The 18,622-nt window shown below is 41.0% G+C and overlaps 1 protein-coding gene across 3 annotated transcripts; it reads right to left on the bottom strand.

Annotated features, from left to right (window-relative positions):
* Positions 1–2,745: 2,745 nt before the first annotated feature.
* LOC128762655 (keratin, type I cytoskeletal 18-like) lies at positions 2,746–11,596 on the bottom strand. 3 transcript variants are annotated; one of them, XM_053871066.1, is made up of 9 exons: positions 11,554–11,596; positions 10,834–11,228; positions 9,848–9,930; positions 8,564–8,720; positions 5,651–5,815; positions 5,443–5,568; positions 3,506–3,723; positions 3,411–3,436; positions 2,746–3,050 (listed from the first exon to the last, which is right to left on the bottom strand). In XM_053871066.1, exons 2-9 carry the CDS (start codon positions 11,218–11,220, stop codon positions 2,935–2,937), a joined length of 1,278 nt encoding a protein of 425 aa, XP_053727041.1. In that variant the 5' UTR covers positions 11,221–11,228; positions 11,554–11,596; the 3' UTR covers positions 2,746–2,934. The 3 variants fall into 3 exon arrangements, with proteins under 3 accessions (XP_053727041.1, XP_053727042.1, XP_053727043.1); XM_053871067.1 differs by having other exon boundaries at positions 11,503–11,583; XM_053871068.1 differs by having other exon boundaries at positions 10,834–11,225; positions 11,503–11,583.
* Positions 11,597–18,622: the final 7,026 nt, after the last annotated feature.

The raw sequence follows: 18,622 nt of genomic DNA, 5'->3' as shown, positions 1-18,622 counted from the left end.
TGCTTGCCTGCTGCTTGTGGTCACTCTCAACTTGAATTCTTTTCCATACAGGTACTGATGGAATTTCTCACATCCGTACACGATGTCAGTGAGTGCCCATGATCCATAGGCTACTGGTTGTCCATCCTGAAGGATAACTGCTCCAATACCTTCTGAGCTGGTATCTACTGACAGTGTGATGGGCTTGTTGACATCATAGTATTTCAGAGTGCGAGCATTGGTGACCAGTTTTTTAAGATGTTCAAAACTCCTCTTCTTTGTTTCCGCCCAGTGCCACTCTGTGCCACCTTCAAGCAGCTTCCTCAAGGGGGCACTAATGTCTGACAAGTTGGGTATAAATTTTCTGAGCTACTGAATCATCCCCATGAATCCCAAGAGCTCCTGCTTGTTCTGTGGCTACAAGGCTGTGTCATTGGTCTCACTATTTCCTCATCAGGCCTGAGTCCAGTGTCGCTGAGCGTGTGTCCAATATACTTGATTTTGGGTGTTGAATGTGCATAACCTTCAGCTCTCCTCATCAAGTTTGATCTGCCAAAAACCTTGATTAGCGTCAAGCACAGAAATGTATTTGGCATTTGGCATGCGGGGCACCACTTCCTCTACTGTGAGTAATGCGTAGTGTTCTCGTTTTATAGCTTGGTTCAGGTCCTTTGGGTCCCTGCATATACGCATTTTCTTGGGCGTGACTACAGTTACCATACTATTGACCCATTCTGTTGGCTCAGTCTGTCTTGCTTTTACACCCAGTTTTTCCATGCATTGTAACTCTGCAACTACTCTGTCCCTGAGTGCAACAGGTATCCTCCTGGGAGACAGTGCCATCTAGCTGTATATGGTGCTGACCTGGAAAGCAACCCAGTCCGTTAAAGAGCTCCTCGTAGTCTTTGAGGATATCCTGCACCTTTCCAACTTCATGCAGTCTTTGTACTAGGCCAAGTTTTAAACAAGTGTCTCATCCTACAGCTAACCTAACAGCTGGGACATCATGGTGTATGATTTCAAACTCAATTTGGTGCTTCTGCCCATTGTGCTCACATGTGCCCTGCGGCGTTATCTTTTGTCCAAAAAATGCAACTAGTTTAGTCTTTCTCCTGTTCAGTCTCTGCTGACTCCATTATGCCGATGTGTTTTTCATGCTCCACACTGGCTGTGCCAATAAACATGTCAGTTTCAGTAACCACCTTTGCTATTAGTATAACCAGCCTGAGAATTATCACCACATTTGGGAGGCCCCTGGCAAAAGTGCTGATTAATATCGTCGATTGTATTAAAACTCGAAACAACCTTCTCACTGATACCTCGAGATTCCGCACCTACTAAATGGTTACTTTCAAGGCGTTGCTCTGGTCATGCATCATCACGACCAATGCACCTTAGGATGCAAGGTGTCATGATCCTGCTTTTATTTTGTCCCTTGAGTTATGTTTGGTTTCTCCCGCCTCCCTTCCTGTTTGTGTGGCACATGGCTGGAGCCAATTTTTCCCTGATCACCCAAGAACAAAAACACCTGGACTCCAGCAACGTGTGCCAGATCGTGTCTTCTAGTTCCTTGGTCTCTCTCATTGCTCCCTGTGGTCGTCTCTCCTTTTGCTCCCTGTGTTGGACTCCTCTAGTTTCCCTGTATTTGCTCCTCTGGTTCCCTGTGATTATTCTTATAGTTCCCTGTGATTTGGACTCTTGTTCCCTACGGTAAATTGCCTCTCTGTTTCGGTCTCTCGTTCTGTGCGCTAGCTCATTTAACTCCTCGTCCTCTTGGCTCTCCTTGTTTCGGTCTCTTGTTCTGTCAGCTAGCTTATTTTGGATTACATTGTGTTAAACCCTGGTGCCTGAGTTAGTGTTTTGTTTCTTCTTGTCTATTCGTGTTTCCTGGTTTCTTTTGTGCTTGACTCTGGGTCCATTGTGTTTTCGTCTCTCCTAGTTCCCTGTGGTTTAAGTTAGTTTTCTCCCGGTTCGGTGACGCTTTCTGTTGTGTTTTTGTTTGTTTAATTATTAAATATTATTTCTAACTCGCTCCTGCCTCACTGTAACCTTCACCACTTGCACTTGGGTCCAGTTCCACGTCCTCAACACGTGGCATTCGCTCCTCGTTTCCTCGAATCGTAACACAAGGCCTGACATTCCCAAGATGGCTGCCGCTCTCACCTGACTCGCTATCTTGTTCAGTAGTGCACGTCGTTGCTCCCTCCATTGTGCTGGCCCAACTGCCTCACTACATTTATACAATATGACAAACCATAAGCACTGTACATGTGCAAAAACAAAAAACCCAAAACACAAGATAAGATAAATGTTAATCCGAGGGAGAACAAGGAAACCAGAGACAGGTTTAAAGTTCATCTCTTTGCTCAACTTACACATCCTGTCATTTCCCAAAGGTTGGGCTGCCTTTGTTTAATGGCTTTCAGAATTTAGGCTTCATGGCGCATGAACACATGGAAGACAAACAAAGACTGGCTATTTGATATGAGTCTGAGCATTTTGTTACTGCAGCGTGCAGCAGAATTGAGAACAACCTTCTTCCCCCTCTAATATCAAGTTTCCTGAGTTTCAGTCAAGTTTTGCTAAAGCTCCGATGTCTTTAGAATGACAAAACTACACTTTCAAAAATTCACTTTATTGAAACTAAAGAGCCAGGAGTTTAGCCAGCACAACGACACTTGTATTCTTAAATCAATCCACATTGGCATTGTTCTTTAGACAATGATTATAATTACATGCATATTTTAACAAAAAAAAACCCATGAATTAAAGATAACTAAAAATGAAGATTGATTATTTAAACACTTATACAACCACTTCAGCAATAGGATATCAAACCATCATCCCTTTCTTCAACCACTGACATTACCAATTTGACATTTCTTAGTCACGTATTCAGCATGACCAGGAACAAAAGACATGATCATGATCATAGTGATAACTGCTTTCATGTTGTCATTTTTTCCGCTCTTCAATCTGCTCCACCTCACTGGACTCGTCCACCACCTTCCCGTTGACCATCGTCTGAGTGACAACTTTGACTATTTTCCTGGTTCTCACATCGGGGTCTTCTGCAACAACACAAGAGACTTTACAACATTTTCGAGCCTTACCGTCACATCGCACACAAAGTTGGATGGAAGTCTGTTTTCACAATCCTACAAGGGACTTTCTGAAAATGTCAGTCAACTAAAAGACACTTGTGGTTGATCCACCGAATGACTGTAGCTAGTTGCGGTGTGTTGGACAATTTGTAGGCCGGATGATCTTAGATTAGATGTCCTTTATTTGTCCCACTTTAGGGAAATTGAACCTGTTACAGCAGCAACAGTCAATGAGTAACAATGATTTTGTACATGCATTTTGAGGCGAGTGTGACTTGTAATGAATACTTATGGACCACCCACACAAACATTGAGAGATTAACTTACTTTTGGGGGCAGGAGTTTCTTTGACCCTGTGGTGGAGGAAAAAATCACAGTGATCATAAATGAATATAGAATCAAGCAGATGATTGATCTCCTACATCTCTTCTCCTTCCAGCAGCCTCCTATAGGTAGCAATCTCCATCTCCAGATTCTGTTTGATGCGCAGCAGTTGTTCATAGTCTGTCTTGTTGCGCTGCATGTCCAGGCGCAGCTGAGACAGTTCGTCCTCGAGCTGGGTCAGCAAGGCCTGAAGATGGTCCATCTCCACAGTGTACTTTTGTCCTGTTTCTGCCAAGTTTCCTTCCAGCACAGCAACCTGACAAGTACGACACCAAGGTCAGCAATGTGAGCATTATGAACAATTTCCCTACACACACATCTATCACTACTATTGTTCTGCCTTGTGTCTTAAGCAGCACTTTTCTGTCCTTGTTTTTGGAGTTGCACTTGAGCAAAATGCAGATGTGTGTCAAGACATTCTAAACAAGAATATAGTGGAGTTAATTTAACATGATCTGGATACATTTCCCCATTCAAACAATCTTTGCTTTGTAAACATTCCCAGTGCTTCGTTTATTTGTCTAGTCCAGCACACTGGTTAGCAAACAGCAACTATCAGCTCGACAATGTGACTACACAGATTACACAGTGTGTCATCAGGGAGGGCAATCTCTCGCTGGCTATTTTATTACTTGCTGAACATCACCACGTTGTTTGATGTTTGCTCACATCAAGTGTCACCATGACGACAGAAAAAGTTGCGAACATAGTCTGGCCAGTGGTGACATGGAGAAAGCTGCTGATGAGTGTCAAGGACAGTGAGAGATGCTCAAGGATTCTTCCTCTTGATGAGGAGCTCCATAACTCCACAGAGGGGCCCAAGGCCTTTCATTCTAAATATTGCACAAGATCTCATCAGATCTGAACTCTTTTACTTGTTTTTGTTTTAAAACCACTCAAAAAACTTCTTATTTATCCAGTTTACACATCACAGTCAGCCATTTCTCTCTGAACAACACTTCATTGGTACATTAGAGTTGAAACGGAATAACCAGACTCATTTCCAGACTCAAAGCAGCTACTTTTTTTCTTGTGGTCAGATCCTGCGGCTAATACATGGATTTTTACAGGCTAAAGCGCATTGTGCTGCCAAAATATTGAACCCCGTCACATCAAACCAATGAAATCACAGATTTTTTATTTACCTTAAAGCACTCCAACTGTGCTGTTTTTGCCTGCCTGTCTGCAGCTCTGCCAAGGACCAGAGACAAAAAGCAGCAGCCAATACCGGCTGTGGTGTCGGAACTTCGGACACGTGGGCTAAATCAGCACATTTTGTACACTTTAATGTAGAAGAAAGCTATGACGAGTTTGTGATTCAAGTTCAGAACATTGCAGAGTTTGTTTCATGAGCCAGTCTCCGTGCTGGATCCTGTTTTCAAAACTAGTTGAGAAGCGATCCTAGTGCATTTTTAATCCGGGTGCACCACCAACCTTTCTACAGCGGAGACAGCAGCACTGCACCCCGGGATTTTAAACGGTGTGGCTTATGTATAGCTGGTCAAGTGGACTCTGAATGAAAGTGGTCACGACTTGCACACAACAGCCTAGGCAAATTCCACACGCAAGATGAAGCTTTGCAAAATTAAGTGAAATACACTTTAACTTCAGAATCTGCCAGGAAGAGACTGCAATGTATGGCGATGTGCTCAGCGTGTTTTTTTGTAGTTGGTCACAAGGGCGGGGGTTCACCGACCTGTGGATGAGCAGGGTCATAGATATCTTTTTCTCATTTATCTATGAGGTTTTAATTTAAACTCAGTGGTGATTACAGCTGAACACTTTCTCTCATTAACGGTGGTGGCAGGCAGAAAACGTAGTAGGGAGTAGTAGTGACACAGGACTGTTATATGCACAGCTGCTATGCAAACATTGCTGACTGACAACATGACGGCTATGTGTTACTGAGGTCACACCCACTCCTTGTGTACTGACACATGGAGATGGCCTTTGCACGAAAAATGAAGTCCCTCACCTGTTTGCGGAGACTATGCAGCTCGACCTCCAGGGCCTGCAGGAAGCGCTTTCTCTCATTGAGCTCACTCTGAGCACAACGCAAGGCCTCGTTGCTCTCCTTGACCTCTGACTGCACGGCATCCAGCTACAGTCAAATATTACACCAAACAGCGGCTGTTAATAAAACTCCAGTGGAGTCGAATCCAATGCATTGAATAAGACCTCACCTTCTTCTGGTACCAGGCTTCAGCTTCCTCTTTGTTCTTACGAGCGATGCCTTCATACTGAACTCTTAGCTCAGCCATGATGGCCCCCAAGTCTGGACCCTGAGCTGCATCCACCTCCACGTTCACTTGCTCATTGGCTAGACGCATCTTCAGTGATCCCATATCCTGCAGAGATATCATCAAAAAATGTTAAATCAAAAAATCAAAATCTATACTGCAGCAGGTCACAACATTCCCTGCTTAAAAATATTTAGCTGACCATTTTTTCCACAGTAACTGCATTCAATTTGTTCAGATTGTTTATTTCCTGTTTCGACCCAAGGTCAGTCACACCCACTTGTAGTATTTAACCTTGTCATCGCTCAGCCTGTCAGTTTACTTCCTACACAAGGTGTTCTGCCTTGTTTTCCATGCTTTACTTGTCCCTTTACTGGATTTGTCAGTCCAGAGTGCTTCACTTTTCCTGTCACAAAGACATAACTTTCGCCACCCATCTGCAAGAAATATTGATGAAATATGGACCAATTTCACCTCTTGCACAGCATTGTAAAGAATTTTTTTGTCTGCCACAATAACCTTTTACTTGGTTGTTACGAAGCCAACAGCTCTGTGGCACAAGAGGTTTGGTAACCAAAAAATGGAATTGTAACAGCGGAACCACGAGCAAAAATGCTAGCTATGTACTTGCAAGTATATTAGTGGGGTATCTGTACCTTGAATTGAAGTACAGGATTTCAAGTTAAAGCCTAAATGCCATCCAATGGGATTCACTGTGTTTTCAATACATCTCACTTTAGAATATGAGTGGGTGCCCAGCGGGGGGTGGAGCCATGTTAAAACTATGCACCTAGGGCGGGTCGCAGAACTGCATCCTGAGGGCCACAGATCGCCCATGGGCCACAAGTTTGACACCCCGCCAAGGGCATTCAGTGGTTTATGCGCTACATACGCTCTGTGAATGTCTTAGAATCGTTCTAAAGTCACACATTTTCACACAATACATTTAACACACTAGTTAGTTCAACTTTTCCACTCTCAGAACTTTTTCAGAAAACTGCACTATCCTCTGTACCTGCTGGAGCTCAATTTGACAGCTGATTCCTGAAAAGGATGAAATTAAAGAATGTGCCAGTTCCAATGAAATCACCAACTCTCATTCAGGTGCCCTGTCTTTTCACAACGTCTCCCTCAGATGAGAGGAAACATGCTACTGTGACTTCAAGTTGCTCCTGGCTCTCGCCCTGACAGCCATCAATCTGGCTTTGTTTCCTGCCAAGTCTGTTCCCAGAACATCAAGAATGTGCTCAATTGTACATTTCCAAGGGCACAGTTTACAGCTGCCGCCTTGACAAGAGCCTCAAAGGTTCACAGATTAGAGGAGTGCCAACCATCATTTTTGGCCAACTGACAGCTATCACTGGGACAACAAGTGGCTCTGTACACGAGATCTTGCATACAAATGTTTTGATTCTCCCAACCTGTTTTTCTTTATTTATTACGGACCAATAATTTGCTTTGAAGGCTTGTGGTCTGTGAGGGAGGTCAAGGAATTGAGTCTTGACTGGGAGGTAAACCAGTCAAATATCAGTGGTATTCTGTTTCTCTGGCTTCAGTAACAAAGCTTGATGGAACAGCTGTCAACCTCAATGTAAGTGCTGAGAGCCAGTAAGCACAAAGCAAGTCATAACTCAATCACCATTCTACTAATTTTTCTAGCTTCATTTAAATGCCATCACTGCAGTGGTTCAGTGTGTTTTGAACAACTTATGAAGAGCGTATTGGCCTTTGGCTACACAGTGTTGTGTAACCACCTTTGTTAATTCCAAATACTAAACCGGTTCATCAGCAATGACAAGCCGACCAAAACTTGACCAATATCACAGGATATGACTTACTTTTCTGTATCTGATTCAATAGCTCTCTTTAGCCACGACAAATGAACCCGGATTCTCCCGCTGCTCATTAGTTGCAGTTTAAAAAACACAATGTGAGAAAGAGAGTCAGAAGGAGAACCATACAGATGCCAACTTCCTCCCTTCCAATCATCTGTTTTTCCTGACAGGTGCAGTTGGGGCGATGTAGCCTGAAGGTGTGTGACATTGGTTGACACTCAGCAACTTTTCTTTAGATATTTAAACATAGACTAGAAGTTCCCTTGTTGGTGAACCCCACGAGGGTTCATTTCCGAAAGGTGGTTAAGTGAGTTGGTATTCCTGCCAGTCGGCATAAACTCTTTTTTTCCCGTTTCATGAAGCAGGATCAGCAAACCTCTGGGTCACAGGCTTCCGGGAACCGGCTTCTTGAAATGAGCCCCAGGTCACACTGACCAGATAAGACATCCTCACTCTGAGGTCACATTTCAGCAGCTGCAATGCAATGTGATTTTTCACGACAAACTTTATATTGCTTTTCTTTGGCTTATACTTTTTGGGGTATGAAGGTCTAAACACAAATATAACAAACTACTCCAAAAACTGACTTTATTGCTTATTTGTAGAATGTTCTGCACTTGAAATTAAATGCGCTTGTTATTTTTCTTAAAAGCATGTAGAAAAGTTATCAGTACCTCGTACATGATTAAATGACAAGGTTGAATTAATTGTGTTTTTTTGTCAGTTAAATGACTGAAGGACTGACAACAGAGTGTCTGAGCAGGTTCACCCTACATCCTGGAGACCACGCCTGACTGTAAACACTCGATACCTGGTGCAGGTCTGTTTCTGTTGTATGCATGGGCGTTACCTACGAAGCTCCATAGTGACAAAGACGAGTGGGTGTGACTGTAAACATCTTGCTATCACATTTCAGAGTCTAAATACTGCTATCATCTGAATGAAAAATGGCGCATCACTATACATACAAACCCACACAGGAATTCATCATGTATACTCAGGCTTTGATCAGCAGTCCCACCTCATCATGGTTCTTTTTTAGGAAGTAAAGCTCCTCTTTCAGGCTGTCCAGGTCTCCCCGCAGGGTGGCAATGATCTGGTCGTGATCAGACTTTGCTCTCTTCAGAGCCTGGCAGTCTCTTTCCACCGATTGGCACAGAGCCGCCTCAGCCTCCCATCTAGAAAGCAAACAAAACAGAGGGTCACAAGTGCAACCTGCACACTACTGAATGGTACTGAATACCATAAACCAATGACAAACATGAAATACAACAATGAGAAATGCAACCCTTACATCGTTTACAAAGTCCAGATTCAGTGCCATGTAATAATTTTCATTCCACAATTAGATCTTGATATAACAATCGAAAATACAGACAGTGATGGCTCATCCATTTGTCTGACAAGGGATTATACACTTTGGGTATATATTATGGTAGTATATATATATATTATGGGTTGGAGGCACCCGACTTCTGACTGTCCTTTATTTTATTCTGTACAAAAACAGGTAACATTTTCAGAAGTGTAATATAATGTAGTCATATTTCCACATTGTGAGACTAATAATGGTTATGATAATGATAATGATAATGTAAAAAAACAACTATATAATAACCAGCTGATATGTGTAAGTTTACTGTGCAATTTTTATCAGGAAAAAAGGTTTATGAATAAACTCTGGGCTTTCAGTGGAGCCACACTAAAATAAGATGTTAAGGGAAAAATAATAATAATCAATTTCTTTGTTTATTTGTAACAATAACAATACATTTGAGGTAGAAGAAACAATAAAAATATCAATGTTGTTGAAAGCAAAACACAACATAAACCGGTTCATGAAATAAACAATTTTCATGAAAAAGAAATGATAGGGGAGGAAAGGATAATGAAATTAAAATGACTGAAAGTAATGTATGAGATGACCTTGAGTACTTTTCTGTTCCATAATGAAATGAAAGCTATAACTCAGAAATCACTCACAGTCGGAGTTTAAATGTCAACATAGAAACTTTCAAAACCTGGGCACATTTCTGTCCTCAGTTATTTTTGTCATCAAAGTTGTTCATCCGTGCAAATGCTTTCTTTACCACACATTCTTTCTGGTACATTTAGGTGATGGAGAGACGTGTTAAATCTTTCACCTCCACAGACTCATGCCTGCTCCAAACTGCATGCAGCATCTAAGTCAATAAACCCCAGATCTGTGTGGCTCCAGCTACATTCACTCGTAGCTGACCTGTGTCTATCACTATCAGCGCGGCAGTGTGAACATTTGAAGGTATGCCTTGCATTTGATACTCACTTAAGCCTGAAGTCATCAGCGGCCAGTTTGGCGTTGTCGATCTCTAGCATGATGCGAGCATTCTCCAGAGTCTTCTTTCGCACCTGTGGAGGAAAGAGTATTAACTAGGTCCATGACAGAATTAAACCATCATCCAAACAGTTCCATGACTGGGCTCCTTTAAACTCCTCTCTGACCACATACTTTACTTTAGAGTCTCAGAAGAAGCTGTGTTTTGGTTCTCGGTGGTTAGTCAAACGTGAGCAGGACATCGTGATCCAGTAAATGAAGTTCTAGTGTGAAGATGATCTTGGTCAAAACAAGAACACCAGGCTTACACCATACTTGGGTCACATATTTAACAACTGACGGTGCTTCTTTGTTGCTTCATGAGTCAGACAAGTGGATATCCTTGTAAGCTGCTTACACTTGTTGCAGTATCTCAGATGTGTGCCTTGGGCAAAGGGTGGCTCATGAATTTGACTGACAATCAACTATGAAAGAGGTCTCAAACAAATAGGTCACAGGATGCAACTCTATCTCGCCAGGGCTTCTAACTGGCTCTAACAGACGCCATCACATCACTCCAGTGTCAAAGATTCTCTTCACTGGCTCCCTGTCCACTTCAGAATCGACTTAGAGCCAACCAGGAGGCTCAGGTGGGTCTATACTCGTTGTCCCTAAGTCTAAATCTGGAGGTGACCCAGCGTTTTCTGTCAGGGCTCCTCAGCTCTGGGACAGTCTGCCGGAGGAGATCCCAAACACAACGTGAGCCGCTGCCTTTAAATCTCTGCTGCAAACTCACTTTTACAAGCTTACATATATGGAATATCCTCTTAGCATTTCTTCAGTTCTAGCTCACTGAAGGCGTCCACTTTCGTGGTCAAGCAAACATTCTATGCTGTTATGCCTGTAAAGCACTTTCTGAACAGTGTTCTAAAAAGCGCTATATAAGTACATCTTTTTTTTATAAAGCATTATTATTATTATTATTGTATTCCACTGACCTCTTGTCCGATAGCATGCGCCTGAGCCATCATGCCTTCGATGTCATGACTTTTAGGAGCCTTTTCCAACATCAGCTGCTTGATCTTCACCTCCAGCTCAGTGTTTGACCTCTCCAGTGACCGCACCTTGTCCAGGTAGTTAGCAAGTCGATCGTTCAGGCCTTGCATAGTCTCCTTCTCACTGGCAGTCACGGGCAGACCGTTGAATGACAGACTTGATGCCAGCATGTTGAGGCCGTTGCCCACGGAAAGTGAGCGGGACAGGTTGCTGACAGTGGAAGGCGACGAGATGGGAGCTTTGGAGTGGAGGCTGCGTCGACTGTCCCGCATCGAGGTGCTTGAGAAGGATGGGTGGCGGACTGAGTAGCTGCGCACAGAGGAGGCCATGGTGTCTTCTGCCAAAATGGAATTCTCATTAACTTACATAGCAGGATTGACTGAAGAGACACAAAGCAGGGTTCGTGGAATCCCTCAGCTGCATACAGCATATGTTTGGACAACGTTCTGTTTGACAACAAATAAAACAGGCAGGGCCTGCAAGCTAGCTGCACAGACGTGTGTCAGGGAAAACAATGACTAATACATTTCTTATCTTAGCCTGATTTCTCATTTTAATAGTTGTCATGTAAAGTGCCTAGGTGGGGACCAAAGTTTTTCCGATTAACTTACCAAACGTGCACGCTCTCTTCTCTTCTACTCATAAGTTGTCATGGAACTCACCTTCAGTGTCTTTGGTGCTGGTCAGTCAGGTGCTGGTAGGAAGTGTCCACTCTTGGCATGAACAGATGAGGGTCTAGTGTGTGCCCGTCAGGGTGGAGCCACAAGCGTCCGGCCCAATCCCTCTGTAGCAGGAGAAACGGACGTAATCTGACACTCCAGAGAGAGAAGGGACGGGATGCTTTAAACAAATATGCTCGTTTAAAGGAATACAAGCCTGACTGCAGAAGAGAGAAAAGGAAAGTAAGAAGTCAGAAGTACCACAACATTGGGACCGCAGGACTAAATAGCTGAGTTGTGCGGCGAATTGTAAAGTTTTCTGCTGACCTGATTGTGGCCAGAACCGGTGTGGCAGGCCGGTAATAGAGTCTGAGCTCTCTCCGCAGTAATCCCATTGATGCTGGACACAATACCTTCATGTGAGAAGGCGGTCTGGCCTGAGGATGGCCCTCAGGAATGGAAGGAAACAGTAGGAACAATGAACAACAAGTCTGAAAAGAAAAAAAAAACCCTGAGAAACACATAGACTGAACTGGAAACCTGGTTCGGATCCACGTAAACAGCTGCATGACATCAGAATACAAAGACACATGAGTGTTAGCAAGTGACTATTCATCTAAAAACCAGCCATACTTTTCTTTTTGGGGTTTGATCTCTTGTCTTTTTTTAGAAATCCATATCTAACTTATTCTCTGCTTCTTGGTGACTGTGACTCTGCGTGAATGATCAGATCTCATCAGTTCCACAGAGAAGGGGTCTGTTGCAGAAAGGTGTGGTGAAATGCCTGAGTTGGTTTGGAAGTAAGGGGAAACTTGGGTAAATCGGTTACACAGATCAGATTACCTCTGTGACAGTTACCTGGGCAACATACTCTGTCAAACTAGTTTTTTGACAATTTAATTTTGCTGCAGTGAACCTGACTTGACCTACTGACGCACAGATAATACGCTGAAATACCTTTCCCTTTTTCGCCCCGATTTTATTTTCTTCTTGAAGAGAAGAAAAACTAAATTTAAGATTAAAATCTTGCAGGCAACATGTGACAATTCAGTCAAGAAGGCCCATGAACAACTTTAAATTAGATGTGTCAATACAGTGACACTACATTGTCTGGCTGTGCTCTATGGGTAGGCTAGTGAAATATGCGTCTTAATTGCCATTTCCAAATGGATAAATTTGTTAGAACCCTCATCCATAGCTATCGCACAAGATGGCAACTTTTATTTTTAATAGTTTTATTTTTTAAATGCCTGTTTTGCTACCCAAATATAGAATGTTTCGTTAAGTTTATGTCAATAAAGTATATTATTTTTAAAAAATGATGATGTCATAATTCATGGTTTGATTTCCATACAATACAACAACAGCAGGAAACACCTTAAAACTTTTTAGCTTTAAGGTGTTTCCATTATTTTGTCCAACCCCTGCAAGTCGTCTGGATATTGGCTGCAAATCCGAGCAGGCGCTTTCAATTATAGGACTTGAGATGTGACCTGGAAAACAGACACAGACATTTATGTTTTATTATTAGCCGTCATATATGTATTATTAATAATATAACCATAAATGTACAATATACTGCATTTTCTTACAATAGTAAACATAATATATCTATGATTAACATTTTCTTTGATACTTTTTTTCTCACGACCAGATGATAATGAATAAAGATCAAGAGTGTAAGAGCACCTGATTGGTTTGACACAACAAATATTATCTCCTCAGAAAAATATTAATTATAAATATTGATCATTTCTAATAATATTCCATTAGTGACCAGGGTCATGTGACTAAATGGTAAATGGTCTAATAGCACCACATGAATGAGAGGTAAACACAGCTATTCCAATCATAATGTCGTTGACTTGTTATTCCTATGTTTTGCATGTGATTGCTAGCCCCATAGAAATGTTACGTTATATTGTTTATCTATGTTGAATTGAATTGATCAAACTTACTGAACCCTATAAACGTGTGTTTTTGTTTAGGGCAAAATGGACAATTGATAACTGAACCCCGATATTACAGGGGTTGGACAAAATAATGGAAACACCTTAAAGCAAAAAAAAAAAGGTGTTTCCATTATTTTGTCCAACCCCTGTATATGAATAAATGCTGGGATTGATTTTTGTTCAGTAGAGACCAGAAATCATGAGATCCCGACGTCTCAACATCCCGCAAAGTTCTTATGCTTGCATGAACATTTTTAAGACCAAGTCACAATATCATGTATTATGCAATATTCATATGAAAATAGTCAGTTTGATTTCGTATCCACAATGGAAATGTGTGGCTAAATTTTGATATGACGTCCATCCATTGATCCCTGTGCCAATCCTGCATGAGTGTGATGACAATATGGAAGACACACTTGAGAGGGATAACCAACATCAGCTTATGGCCTTCCACCATTCACCGCTGAGTTCTGTCACAATGAGCCCTGTGTAGATGGGACTACGTCTTTCTTACTAAGAGACATTTTGAATCTAATCTCATTCATTTTGTCGTCAATTGTGTCTGTATTATGGAAGTACTGTGGTGATACTGTCGCCTGCTGTCTGATTGAGATCATTGCACTCTATGTTATGGCACCTCCCGCCATGCTTTTATTTTTGTCAGTTACTTCCTGCTCCTGACCACCTGCGCTGCATCAACCTCCACCTCTGAAGGACAAGTTGGAGGTTGATGGTGGTGATTGTTGAAGGTGGTGATTGTTTCTTCATCGTGATATGCTTTGGATTCCCTCTCTGAACATTTTGAATTCTTTGTGATGGACAAGTCAAGTCCCGTGAAGCACTGACAACTATGCCGAAAAAGGTTCGAAGTTTCAAAGCTTAAGTGGCGGTGACATCTGGTGGACAACTGAAGCCATAGCAGTCTCTCAAGAACACCGGTTCAATCCTATGACAGCAATAATAATAAAGTTCAGAAAAGTCTGTGTGGCCCCCAAAAGTGTTTTGTTCTTTCATACCAAATAGTATTGACGTAATCATTACAATCAAATATGCAGATGCTCTCCCACATACTCTAAAATAGATTCCAGATTAACACAAAGAATAAATGCATTTTATATTGAGAGACAACTGTAAAAACCTATATTTAAAAGACTATTATACATTGTATAGTGTCTGTGATTTTTTTTTTTTTTTTTTTTTTTTTTAATTGTAGAAAACTTTCAGAAATGATGCTCTGTCATTTGGGGAGTTGTACGGCTGATTTGGAATGATTATTCACCGAAGCAGACAGTTTATTTGTTGTCACAGGTTTTTATAGAGAAAAGTAATCTGTCCCAATGTAGTTGGCTTCAGTCGGCTCCTCTTCAGACTGACCCCATCTTATGAAATTCCATGCACTGCTAGTGTGCTGTTGAGACTCAACATAATTGTTGAGTAAACAAAATATATATATATATATATATATATATATATATATATATATATATATATATATATATATATATATATATATATATATATATATATATAGCCTTGGCAGATATGAAGCAGGTTAGTCTGACTGCTGACATGTGGACATCAGTAAATATGGATGCCTACCTTGGTGTCACTTGCCATTATATATCACACAGCCAAGATCTATGTCAACTGTGCTTTTAGATGGCCAGTATTTTCCTTTGGCCCACACAGCAGCTAACATTTCAAATGCAATAGCAAACCTGATGACTGGGAGGGGAATCAATGAAAAGGTTTGTGGAGTAGTTAAACCAGTTAAAAGTCAGACATATTTATTGCTTTGCCCGTATGTTAAATCATTCTGTCAGACCGCTGAACTGGAAAACATGCGCAATAGGGCGCGCAAAAACAAACAAACAAAAAAAAAAAGGTAGACATCCATATTTACTGATGTCCACATGTCAGCAGTCAGACTAACCTGCTTCATATCTGCCAAGGCTTTCTCTTTGGTTTCAGTGTACCTTGCTTCCACCATTGTCTTCACAGTCTTCCAGCTTGGTATGGAGTATGATGGGTCCAGGAGTTTAATACAATTTTGGAAGCCTTCATTCTCAAAGGAAAACGGCTGACAGTCTTTTACAATTATATCTACCAAGGCATCAACAACAAATAGGCACACATACAGTACATACATACATGGTGTATTGACATGTTATCCCTATGTTTTGCATGTGATTACTAGCCCCACATAAATGTTGTGTTATATTGTTTATCTATGTTGGATTTAATTGAGCAAACTTATTGAACCCTATAAACATGTGTTTTTTGTTTATAAACACACGTTATACAATTATGTATTATTATGTATTACAAAGTAATATATTGATTTGTTTACTTTGTAATAAAAAGGGTCTGATTGTGATAAGTTGTTATTGTTCAGACTAATGGAAAGTTAGTGGTGAAGACTGCCTCATTGTTTTTGGTTGCACCATTTATCCAGGCTGAGTTCCTCACAAATGCTCAAATTGTGGCACTCCTGGAATACCAGCTAACAAAGAACATTCCCACAACAGTAGCAAATGTTCTTTTCATTAATCTTGTTTTACAATTATATTACTTCCATAGTTAGTGCTTTGATTTACTTATTGTCCTTCAGCCTATTTTACCTACATTAGGTTTACTTTATGACTTCCTTTTCTTTGGTTTATTCTCTTATGTGAATGTTAATTTTAAGAAAAAGGATGTTGCAATGGCTGAAATGTTTTGTTTTGTTCCCTTGTTCTAACATTCAAAAAATGGGTAAACAGGTGCAGGGGTGGTTGAGCTGGTATAGGAAGGGTGCAAAGAGAAAAGTGGTCTACAGGTCTACACTCCACAGGTTGCTATATGGGTTGGCGTTGGGGAGGAGGGAATGAGCTGTCGGATCTATGTGGGAAATAATAATTTCCCCAGTAAATCACTCCAAAGTTTTAAAATACATAAGTTGTAATAAAGCAGATGTAATGTTTCTCCAAGAAACACAGCTTAGAGATTGAGATCAGGGAAAACTTAAGAGATCATGGCTTGGACAAATCTACCATTCCAAATTCAATTTAAGAACAAAGTGAGCTGCAATTTTAATCAGAATTAATGTACACTTTACAGCTAATGGTCTTATTTGAGACCGAAAAGGCCAGTATGTGATCGTGACTGGAACTCTGTATCATAAACAACTAGTTATGGTGTCGGTCTACGACCAAGACTTTATGAAGTTGTTAATTTCCTGTCTGCCAAATCTAGACTGACATGAACTAAAATGGCAGGTGACATGAACTTTGTGTTACCACCCACTCTTGACAAATCAAATGCCAAACACAACAGACCTTTCAAAACTGCCCCAACTCTATATTTCTGGAACAACATGGCTACATTGACAATTTTCCTTTATCACACATGTGCATAATAATTTCTCAAGCATTGACTATTTCATTGTTAATTTTTTTTGCTTCTTCAATTGTGTCAACTTGCTACTCATCTATCACTGCCTCAGATCATGCAGCTGTGATCGTAGATCTCAGATCTCAAATGAAACCTAAACAATTTAGACACAGGTGCCTAGACTTTGTTAATGGACACTGGATTTTGCAAACATATTTCAGATTCCATTAAGTTCCTTGGTGATACAAATATGAACGATGAAACCTCACCTTCCTTATTGTGGGAAACTATGAAAGCTGTTCGCTTGTGTGTCTCATCAGAAGAAAACACAAATGACAAGACAAAAAGAACTGATTTACTTTTAGCATCTGATAAGTGACCAAAGTTATTAAATGATAGGATCAACCTTCGGCCTGAGGTTGGCCGCCTGACCAGTGAAGCTGAACAATGTATATGGAGAGTATGGAGACAAAGCAGGCCGCCTTCTAACTCGCCGGCTTAAGGCCTGGATTTCATCAAATCAAATTACACAAATTCAAAATAGAACAGGCGAAATCATTCTGGACCAAAATGAAATAAACGTTTTAAAAACTTTTTATTCTGAATGATATTCGTGTGAAATTGGTAATGAGCAACTAAAATTAAGTGAGTTTTTCAGCAAATTGTCAGTACCAGCAATTGATAATGTGGACTTGGAGGCATCAGAAGCTCCGACAGAACTACTCAGATAAAACTGGCGAGTCAATCCATGCTCAACGGTAAACCCTGACGGGTTCCCTGTGTAATTTTGTTTAAAAAATATACTATTAAATTATCAACCAATGAGCTCTATTATTATGAGAGATGTTTAATCATGCACTTTCACTGGGTTCATTACCTTCTACATTAACACAGGCCTCAACTTTGTTCATTCTTTAGAAAAAAGCAAAAACCCTGTTTACTGTTCATCCTACAGACCCATAGCTTTACTTTAAGTGGACCTAAAAATAAAGTCCAAAAATACTCGCTCGTCATTTGGAATCTATAATCCCCACCATAATATCTCATGATCAAACAGGGTTCATTAAAGACAGAAGCAGTGAATCACTCACAGAGTGGAATGGAGAGACCTCTTTTCTTTTCTCCATCAATTTGGGTTTGGTACACATCTGCTCAGGTAAAACTATTGTACTCTTCCCCCTTTGCATCAGTCTGCACGAACACACAAAGATCTAAACCATTTTCCTTACACAGAGGAACATGTCAGGGATGCTCACTTTCGCCAGTTTCATTTGCCACAGCCATCGAGCTATTGTCTATTGCTTTAAAAACTAGCCTGAAAATAGCCTGAAAGGGGTCCGAAGGCAGGGATCAGAACACAGAGTCTTGTTGTACGTGGATGATCTTATATATGTTCGTGATCCTCAGTCTAACATTCCCCGCATTTTGCAGATTCTGAACTTTGGTTCAATTTCAGGATATAAACATAATACTCGAAAGAGCATATTTTCCCTGTCAATGAACTTATGGGAAATGTACCATCATCATTATTACCGTTTCAGTTCTGAAATACAAAATTTGCATACGTGGGCATAATCCTTTCCCACTCTTTTGGTGACCTGAAGGAGAGGAACTTAACAGTTTAAGGTAAAATCAGATTTACAGACAGGTGGGGCAACCTTCCACTTTCCTTGGCTGAGGGATACAAACTGTTAAGAGGAACATTTTTGCCTCGATCTATGTCTTACAATGCCTGCCAATATTTC

The sequence above is a fragment of the Synchiropus splendidus genome, chromosome 7 (assembly GCF_027744825.2).
Source record: "Synchiropus splendidus isolate RoL2022-P1 chromosome 7, RoL_Sspl_1.0, whole genome shotgun sequence".
NCBI classification, from domain to species: domain Eukaryota; kingdom Metazoa; phylum Chordata; class Actinopteri; order Syngnathiformes; family Callionymidae; genus Synchiropus; species Synchiropus splendidus.
This window is presented reverse-complemented; position numbering and strand designations above follow the sequence as displayed.